This window comes from Eretmochelys imbricata, chromosome 1 (genome assembly GCF_965152235.1).
Source record: "Eretmochelys imbricata isolate rEreImb1 chromosome 1, rEreImb1.hap1, whole genome shotgun sequence".
Lineage (NCBI taxonomy): Eukaryota > Metazoa > Chordata > Testudines > Cheloniidae > Eretmochelys > Eretmochelys imbricata.
The window spans coordinates 343,992,589-344,002,749 of NC_135572.1; the positions used below are offsets into that span (position 1 = coordinate 343,992,589).

Sequence of the window (10,161 nt, forward strand, 5' to 3'; positions counted from 1 at the left end):
GTATCTTTAAAATCACCAATAGCTTGTTTCTATATTTACAGTCTGTGTGTTCATACTGCACTTATGAGCTGAGATTAGCAGTTTCCCCAATGATATAAATATCACCATAAGTAATAGTACAATATAAGATCTATGTGTTGAATTGGTATTCTAATACCTATTTTATATGGTGTTTGGACTACAGTATTGAAGAATTGCTTGTACTCTTGCCCAATCTGTGGGCAGTTAACTTGTGTTACTAAAATCAGAGTTTGGTATCTGGTGTCTTGACTCACCATTTTCCATAATGGAATTCTTGTTTCCATTTTGAAATAGACAGAAATTTCTGACTAGATCAGTCAGTCGATGGGGCACGCCTGGGTATCGCGATGCAGTATTTGACATGACAATATCTCAATTCTCTCTTTCAGAGTGAAAGACATTCAGAGTGTATATTTAGACACCACTTTCTGTGATCCCAGATTTTATCAGATACCAAGCAGAGTAAGTCCAATCAAGCTTTAGCTGGAGGCACATAAAGCCATTGATGTAATTAATCAGTGTTTTGTCTTTGTATAATCCTGAAAGGCAACAGTTTTTTTTAAACACATTATCTAAAACAGTGTTTCTCAACCTTTTTGTGCTGGTGACCCCCTTTGGATTTAAAAAAATGAAAATTAAAAAACTGTGACACCCCCTCCAGCCCCTCTCCCTGCCCCTCAGAATAATGATGCCATACCTTAAACTCAGGGCTCTGGGCTGAAACATGTAAATTAGTTTTGTGCGGTCTCTTGTGGCATGAGACCCAAGGCTACTGCTCTGTTTGTGACCCCTGAACACTCCCTGTGACCCCTTCGGGGGTCATGACTCCCAGGTTAAGAAACACTGATCTAAAACATTTCTGAAGTCCAGTAACTTGGATACATCTACAAAGTTAAACACACAAACTTTTCTAACCTTTTTAGGAGGAATGTTTAAATGGGATATTAGAGTTAGTGCGAAGCTGGATCACTCTGAGTCGCCATCATGTTGTATGGCTAAATTGCAAAGCTGCCTATGGATATGAATATTTATTCACAAACCTCAGTGAAGAACTTGGAGTCAAGGTAACACTTTAATAATAACTGCTTTATAAACAGAACCTCAGTGCTGATTGTGAGCAGTATACTGACCTGGAAAATGACCATTCAGAGGACTTCTGCAGTATCTGAAAGGTTTGCACACTTTCATTCACTATACTAATGGTAACCTGGTAAATGAGCTTTTGTGGTGCATAGTAACAATGCCTACTAAACCACTTAGTGGCTGCTATCTACTCAGACTTCTGGGTTCTACAGTCAGAAGTTAATCCTGATTCTCCAAAAGACACATTCTGCTGTTTACCCTATGGCAGCCATGGGATGCCCTGTAAGGAAGTCTATGGTGGGGAGTTCCCTAGGCTACGTGTGAGAAGTAAGATCCTAATATTGATGGGCAGTGAATGTCACTGAGCATGTTCAGGGAGTCCCTGTCCTTCCTAGAATATGTCTACCTGTTGTAGATGTTAGCCAACGATTTGCCAAATTCTTAGCTCTACTTCCCTTGCTGATAATGTCTGAGTAATTGCTCATTCTCCTTTTCTTGGTCTCTGCCAGTATTTCTGGTATCAGATTTACTCCTGATGAGTGGTTATTGATCTAGTCCAAGTCCAGATTGTTAAATGCATGAAGCTACTTACAAGACTCAGTATATTTTCTTTAGGTCCATGTGAACAAACTGGATATGTTCAATAACATGCCGGAAATCCTCTACCATGTTACCACGGATCGGCACACTCAGATTCATGCATGTCGACATCCACGGGTGCGTATCATTTTGTAAATCAACTGTGAACTTCCTTTTTAAAATGAGTGATTGCAGACACTAATGTTTACAATATTAACCTTCTCAAGCAGAGAGTTCCCCGAGGAAACTCAGAGTGGCAGTACAGTACTGAGGGGAGTAAGAAGTTGAGCCAGTAGTTAATGGACTAAAGTAAAGGAACCGTTAGTCAAACAACAAAAAAAACCTTAGTTTCGTACTTAAAACCTAGTTGTGATACTTCCAGGGGATACCCAGGGCTGTGAGGCACCTCAGAAACCACCTGCCCTTAGCGTGAGGAAGACTTGTTTGTGCCTGCTGGTGGTAAGCTCCCCAGCTCCACCGGTCATGGGTAACACAAGTACTTCCCTTTTAGCCTGCACAGGTTGCGCTCGCTCTCTCTACACGTTAGCAATAGGTCCACTCCAACCATCAAATCCTCCAAGTATCTTCCTGGAGGATCCAGCCCCTGAACCTTCATAGTATTCCTGGATGTGTGGCTTCCAAAAAACAGTACACCCCAGCTAACCAGTTCCACTCAATCACCACTCTGCTTACCACCCAACACTTACATGTGCTCATAGTGAAATCAAGTAGAAGATTATTTCACAAGCCACAGAGATTCAAGTAATAGCAGGTAGAAGTAATTGGAAACAAATGGTTGCATATAAAATAAAAACATAACATGCATTTTAGAACACAGACTTAATTAACTAGATGCTGTCATGTCTTGTAGCGTAATGCTCGCCCAAAGTCCTTTCAGCGTTATACAGCCAGGCTGGCTTTGACCTTCCTTTCATAAGACAAACAAGCAGTTAGCTTGTCTCTTTGGTGAAGGATTCAGGGTGTCTCTTGATACTCAGACTTATCAGAACAATCCTTTGTCCTTATTCCTAAACAGGACACCCCTTGCTGATTGTTTCTTCCTGTGGCTTGGCTTTCCTTGCTGATTTTGCAATCTTTTGCTTAGCCTCAGGCTCAGTATACAAATAGACATATGTGGTGAGGTGGGACAAAACACATATGACCTGACAGGGAGATAAGCATCTGTTACCATCTGCTTGAAAGGCAGATTGCTGAGGTATGTCACCTTCTGGTCACCTGCCTTAATCCCAAGACCTTAACATAATTTTCTGTATAGATTTCTTAAATATTATCTGTATATACCTTTTGCAATGATTATGACCAGTAGGCTACTGGCTCTCAGTTGAGACCTTACATGCCACCCTTTGGTGAACTAATATGCATATATCTGACCCAGGGGATCCCTGTAAAACCTTCTGCACCCCCTATACACCTCAACAAATCCCAGGTGTCACTAGTATCTAGAGTAAAAACCCCAGTTTCCTTCTGGAGGAGGAAGACCAAATTCAGATTAAACAGGGTGTGTGTGGTGGTGGTGGGGAGGTTAAACTATTTATAGTTTAAGGCCAGAAGAGACCATCAGATCATCTAGTCTGACCCTGTATATCAGGCCACCGACACCACCTAGTACCCACACGCTAAACCCAACAATGGAAATTGGACCAAAGTATACCACAGGAGACTAAACTATTGTAAGCCAACGCACATAAAGCAGAATATATGATTACCTGCTCTGTGGCCAAGTGGTGTATGAGTGCACTTGTTCAAAAAGCTCATGACCCTCAGAGCCAAGTACAGCATCTTGAAGCTGAAGGTCTGAACTGGAGGAGGATAGATGGAATTAGACAGCCTACAGGGTCATTGCAGGCAGGGCCCAATACCACATCTGAGGAAGCCAATCTGATAATGGGAAGGAACCCAGATGGAATGGAGAGGACATAGTCTTTCAAGATTCTCATTCCAATAGAGGTGGAGGAGGTTCGTTGGAAGGTTGGTCTGCTCAGGTATGGTATTGCTCATGTTCCCATTCAAATTGTACGTTAAGACCTAGTTAAATGACATAGGGATTGAAAGGGCATGATTGCATTGCCTCTGTTTTTCATTTGACACTCTTATCTGATAGGATGATGACTATCTTCGAGGGAATAGGTTGCCTTGTGGAATGACTTCCCGAAATGGAACCCCTTTATGTATAATTAGTGTCAAACCTTCCACAATGTGGTTTGGAGAGAGGACAAGAAAAACCAATATAGTAGTAAGGTGAGCAGAGTATTATCAAGGCATTTGGGTTACGAATCAAACCATTCTTTGGGTGCTCACTAATGATTTGTCTGAGTTGTTCACAGCTATTTAGTCATCTCTAGAATTTGAAATAATTCCAAAAGTCTACTTAAACTGCAGCTGAAATAAGTTTGGCAATTCTGAGTTTGCTTATTATAGTAGAATGTGCTTACATAGCAGTTAACTGGTGAGTGCTCAAAGAAGTGCAGTTGAGGGTGCATATTCAGTATCCACTTTGCTGTGCCTTAAAATGGATTTCCTCAGAGCACGCTTGTTTCCCTTTTAATTTGATAGTGATCACTTACTGATAGGAAACTTGCAACTGCTAACTGGAAAAGTAGTATTTATTTTGCCATGTCTGTTTATAGGACTGGGGAGAGTTCATACAGAGCTTGCTTCTCTTTTCACTCCTCTTACAGTGAGGTACGTACAATGGTGTTTGCTTCAGGAATGAATGTTAGAAGTAATTTTTGTTCACTTTAGAGTAGGGGTTGTTGCATTCTGACTTGTCAAGTTTTGGTACAAGTTGCCTGGTGATGAGAAGGACAGTATGTTGAAAAGATAAGGAGCAAAGCACTGTAAAAACAACCATGCTCCAACATAGTTGTGGCAAACCCATGTTGTAATCCTGCCCAGTACCAGGGCTAACATCATTTCTGTAGCAGTTATGTATGATTAAGATCATTAAAAGGCCATACTGGGTCAGACCAAAGGTTCATCTCGCTCAGTATCTTGCCTTCTGACAGTGGCCAATGCCAGGTGCACCAGAGGGAATGAACAGAACAGGTTGTCATCAAGTCATCCATGCCCAGTCATCCATTCGCAGCTTCTGGCAAACAGAGGCTAGGGACACCATCCCTGCCCATCCTGGCTCATAGCCATTGATGGACCTATCCTCCAGGAACTTATCTAGTTCTTTTTTTAACCCTGTTATAGTCTTGGCCTTCACAACATCCTCTGGCAAGGAGTTCCACAGGTTGACTGTGTGTTGTGTGAAAAAATACTTCCTTTTGTTTGTTTTTAAACCTGCTGCCTATTAATTTCATTTGGTGACCCCTAGTTCTTGTGTTATGAGAAGGAGTAAATAACACTTCCTTATTACTTTCTCCGTACCTGTCATGATTTTATAGACTTCTATCATATCCCCTCTCAGTCGTCTCTTTTCCAAGCTGAAAAGTCCCAGTCTTATTAATTGCTCCTCATACGGAAGCTGTTCCGTACCCCTGATCACTTTTGTTGCCCTTTTCTGAACCCTTTCCAATTCCAATCTTTTTTGATTGGGCTACTACTATAATTAAGCATGGCTGGTTTTTTTTAAATGTTACAGAATACAAGACAAAACTGTTGCATTTCTAATGGGAAACATCTAGGTATTGCATTTGGCTTGTTTGTTCTTTTCTGTTGCTCTGGGGAGAGAACAGAGCATACAACTTTTCCGTATCCTGGCTGTCACTGTTGATCTAAATTGTGCCATAGAGAATTCCTACCTCTGTGTTATCATAGCACTTTGTACAGGATCATGAGGCTTAATTTAAAAGGACAATACAAATGTTTCTTCCACCATTTAAAAAAAAAATCAAGTTAATGTTGACAAATAACCATCTAATCATGAACCAATACATATGCAATGGAGGACAACTCACTTCCCTAGGGAAGTAGATTTCAGTTTTAAAATACGAGTGAGATGATTTTAATACTGCAAGGGAAAGGGCATGGAAACTTTTAATTAAAAAAAAAACCAACCCTAATCAAAATATTCTGTCTCTTATTTAAATTATAGTTTATTTGTCCACTTTGACATGGTTCCAAAATGTGAGCTGTGCTGATTGGTCAGCTTTGAGGCTCCTTTGGTGTATGTGCTGTGATATGCACTGCCATGGGGCAGTCTTACGAATATATGTATTTCAATGAAAGTAATAAGCTACTTTCCCCCTTATTTAGATTAAGGATTTCTTGGGTTATATCTGCCCTGTGAATGTGTATCCCAACGTAATTCCAGTGGGTTCAACGGCAGATGAAGTTGTAAAAATGTAAGTGTGGTTTGGCTGGTTGGTGTAGGGTGGTGCTTTGGTTTGACTGCTGTAAAGCAGATGACGGCAACCTGCACTGTGCCTCAAGCAGGAAATCCTCCAAATCTTCCATAGCCAGCATGATTTTCCTTTTCCTCTTCCTCCCATCTGTTCATACTCTCCTTTAGTCTCCTGTACTCAACACCCTCATCCTGTTTGGTTTTCAAGGAGCTGTCATGTCTACATTCTGCTCTGTTACTATTCTTAAATGTGGTGTGTGTAATTCTCACCCACTTCTTACATATTTGAATTATGTATATTCATTTTTAGGCATCTCCATTGATGCTCTTATGCTAGCTGTATTAGGGACATCCCTGTCCGCTGAACGTAACTCATACCGTCTCTCACCCGTTTTAGTAATGCTACTTTAGAGAAACTCAGTTGGACACTTCCTTTTAAAAATTAAAATAAAATCTCCACAGGGACTTGAACTCCTACCTTCTCTGTACAAAGTTCCAGTGTTCCCACTATCACCAGTGTCTCTAATCCTGCCCCTCCAGCTGAGCAAATGCAGGGGTCAGAAGAGCTTTGCAATACTAGCCCAGAAAGCTAGTGCTGGAGGGGAAAGGGCCAGAGTGAGGATCTTGATCTCTGTTACAGAGGCCCTTTTACAAAGAAGTGCTTTTACTCAGCAGTATTGAGTTTCTCCAAAGTCTGGCTTGAATTCCCATCTTCCTTTCCTCCTGCCCTACCTTTGTGGCTGGTGCACGCTTTTTATGCATTTAACTTGATAGCATCAGGAGTGCTGCCCTGTGATCCTGTTGAACTGCATGTAACCTATCAAGGAAGCTATACATTTTAACCTCTGCTCCTGAAGTCATCAGTAACATTAGCACCTTTATTTTAGTAGCTAGCATGAAAGCAGTGGTGTTGAAAGAGTTAACCAATTTACTTTTGCTCCTGAACTTCTTGCATAATATTTTTCCATGTCTGAAGAGTTCTAAAGATCTGTTTTCCTTGTTCTTATCAGCTTAAAGCCACTATGCAAGTCATACAGTATAAAGAGCGAGCCCAAATATAAACCACTTGGAACTCTGAAGAGATCCAGAACAATGGACTTAACAGACACAGGTACGGAAAGAGGATCCTGCAGGGATGGATGATTATAGCAAAGGAGACAGGTTTGGGTCAGTGACGCATGCATGGACCTGTTACTATAGTCCCAATGTCAGTTGAAAGTGATATTTCTGGCCACCTCCATCTGATCAAGCACAGGGTAGCAAACAAGCACTGACAAACAGATATGAAACACTGTTTTGTTGACTCTTTAGCATGTAGCTACTCCTGATAGGTGCTTCATAAATGCCCGTGGAGAGGGGAAAACATAGATTCAAATGAAGTTGGGCTTCAGGTAATGTCAGGTCAACAGAGGTCTGAATCTTTATGAAACAGGATACCAGTGATTGAGGTTAAACCTGACAATGCACTCAACTACTGCTGCAGGTTCTAAAGTGTCTGGCCAGGTGAGGTAACTTTTCTCTTGATGTATTAAAAAGAATTCCAACATTATTTGTGCTCCCAGTTACAAAACCACTCTCTCAGTTTAGCATGAATGCAGCTCTCTCACCCATAATTGTTATCCTGGTACTTGTGAAATGGGAGTTAGTCAGGAACAGCAGCAGCTTTTAAAGACAAATACTGTATCTGATCCACACCATAGTGTTTCCAAGGCTGTATTCAAGGGCTGCCCCTGCTTTCATAGCTTGTACTCGGTACTGCAGCTTGTTAAAAGATAGTTCACAGTTGAAATACATGAGCAGTTTTCTAAATTAAAAGCTTTTAATTTATCAGACTCCCCAATTGTATGACTTTTCCAAATAGATCTCAATGCTATCTATGACTAAAGGACTCTGCACACAAATCTGTGTTGCTCGTTACAAGACACGCCGTCGTTCTAGATATGTTAAGGGGCAGTTCGGGGAAGCAACTTTTCTTTCCCTCCTGTGCTCGCTCAAGCAAAATAAACTTGTAGCTAGTGAGTGGCACACCTGTTCTCTTGAAACTACTTTCTGAGACGGAGATTGCTTGTTCTGTACCCACAACAGGGCTGAGCCTGCAAATACTTATGACAAATAACAATACCTGGGGCAATCCCACTGAAATGAGGGTAGAGTCTTATCCGTTAAAATGCTACAACTCAGCACAAGGAACCAGTTGTGCCCATTGGCCAACGAGTCTATGATGATGGCTGTGATAAGTGTTCATTTACTACATGTTAATACAGATCTGCACAGTCATCCCCATGCATGATCAATTGATTTGGTGTCTGTCTAGAGATAGAACTCTGTTTTAAGTAATGGAATTTGTGTATAAATATTTGACCGAGTTTGTGTCGTCCCTATAAATCCCTTTGCTAAATTCTCTAAGACTGCTCATTACAATCCTTTTTGCTTGTCTTGACAGATGAGGGCAGTGATGATCTCTTCGATACAGAATTGACTCCTGTAAGGCATAAGATTCCAAAACATCAAGTAGAGACAACGTTGCCTGAGACAAAAGCTTCATCTGAAAATTCTGAAGGAAACCATAGTGAGAACATGGGAAGTTACAAAGCAACCACTATGCCTATGTGTTCGCAGGTACACTTCATAGACTGTGAGGAATCAAATGGTGAAGATGATGATGATGAAGAATCTGAAAAAAATACAGTTTGGGCTCAAGTTGTAGCTCACAATCTAGACTCCACTTCGATACTGGGAAATCCAAATGAAGAAGCCCATTCAGACTTGACCTGTGCATTGACTAGTGGCCAGCAGGAGTCTAATGCAGATATGCCACAGTGGGATGTTTTCTTTAAGCGAGATATTAAAACGACAGATGATAGCTCTGAAAATGAGGACCATCCCCCATCTTCCATAGATGCTGGTAGGTCCCAGTCACCAAACTTGTTCAGTGATTCAGATAGTTTAAGTGATTCTACCCATATCTCCTCACAAAATTCTTCTCAGTCAACCCACATATCGGAGCAGGGGAGCCAGGGCGTGGACAGCCAAGCAGACACAGTGCTTATCACCTCCCAACAGGCACATGGTGCGGATTTCAGCTTTTTGAACAAAGGTGGGAGCAGGGTAACAGTTTCTGTGTCACATTTCATGGCCATGGATAATCAAACTGAATCCCATAGGTGGAAGCCTTTGGACCAAAATACACCTTGCCCAGATAATATTGACTCTGATTTGAAAGGGAAAAACCAAGAGATGAATGCAGAAGCTGGTGCTGCTGAGACACAAAACACACTAATTGAAGTAAATAATGAGAAATTGAAGACTCCTAACTCAGAATTGGAAAGAGACTCTGAGAGCTCCTCTGACTTTGAAATCCCTTCAACCCCCGAAGCTGAGTTACCTAGACCAGATAAGCTGCATTGTCTGTACAAGAAACTAGCAGCAGGTGAAACGATATACTGACTGAAGGGAATCTCTTCTGAATTTAGGAACTTTTCTTTAAAATATAGACACAGACACACGTACGAGTCAACCGAAGCTGTATTCAGAGGTATATAAAAATTGTACTTATCCCCACTGCTCTGTTTGGGGCAGACTTACTACATTTCCTTAGAAATCTCTCATTACTGATTGTTGAGACACTAGGATGGTGCTGTACATTTTTCCTCCTCAGTGAACTCCTGAAAAGGAAGATATTCCTGTAAGAGAAATGAAAACGCTGTACTTGGTAGGAGGAAAACACTAAGCTGACAAACTGAAAAAGTTCTTTAACAACAAGAAGAAAGTGGACAGTGCATCTTAGGTTGGTGAGACATGTAGCTGTGCAGTAGAGAAGGGAAGGAGAAATAAACCAAAGAAAGTGAAAGGAGCACTAAGTGAAGTTTATTTGAGTGATATCAAGCTGTCTTTAAGAGTCGGCAGATAGCTAACCAGATCTTTGAATTTGTAAATATGTCTATATCGAAGGCAATCTTTATAAAGCTATTTTTAATAAACTTTTTATAAAACTCTTAACTCTGCATATATTTAACATAGAAGAGTGATTCTTTCAGAGAACAAAGTACACTTGCTACTTCCCAGTCAACAGACTAGGAAAGACTGTAGTCTTAGAAATATACTGGATTTTGCTTACTTTTCAACAGACCTTGCAAATGGTTTGGGCCTACCCAGGAACTGTTGTTAAG

The 10,161-nt window shown here is 41.0% G+C and overlaps 1 protein-coding gene across 4 annotated transcripts in view; it reads left to right on the forward strand.

Annotated features, from left to right (window-relative positions):
• The window catches only part of DCLRE1C (DNA cross-link repair 1C), a 28,251-nt gene extending 18,090 nt beyond the window's left edge, over positions 1-10,161 (forward strand). For 2 of the 4 annotated variants that reach the window (XM_077836231.1, XM_077836222.1), the window contains exons 7-14: positions 411-483; positions 945-1,085; positions 1,720-1,821; positions 3,806-3,942; positions 4,332-4,386; positions 5,905-5,993; positions 7,003-7,103; positions 8,436-10,158. In XM_077836231.1, the coding sequence (XP_077692357.1) occupies positions 411-483; positions 945-1,085; positions 1,720-1,821; positions 3,806-3,942; positions 4,332-4,386; positions 5,905-5,993; positions 7,003-7,103; positions 8,436-9,439 (1,702 nt within the window). In that variant the 3' untranslated portion in view covers positions 9,440-10,158. Of the gene's footprint in view, positions 1-410; positions 484-944; positions 1,086-1,719; positions 1,822-3,805; positions 3,943-4,331; positions 4,387-5,904; positions 5,994-7,002; positions 7,104-8,435 lie in introns of all 4 variants that reach the window. The other 2 variants (XM_077836215.1, XM_077836237.1) reach the window with 2 other exon arrangements.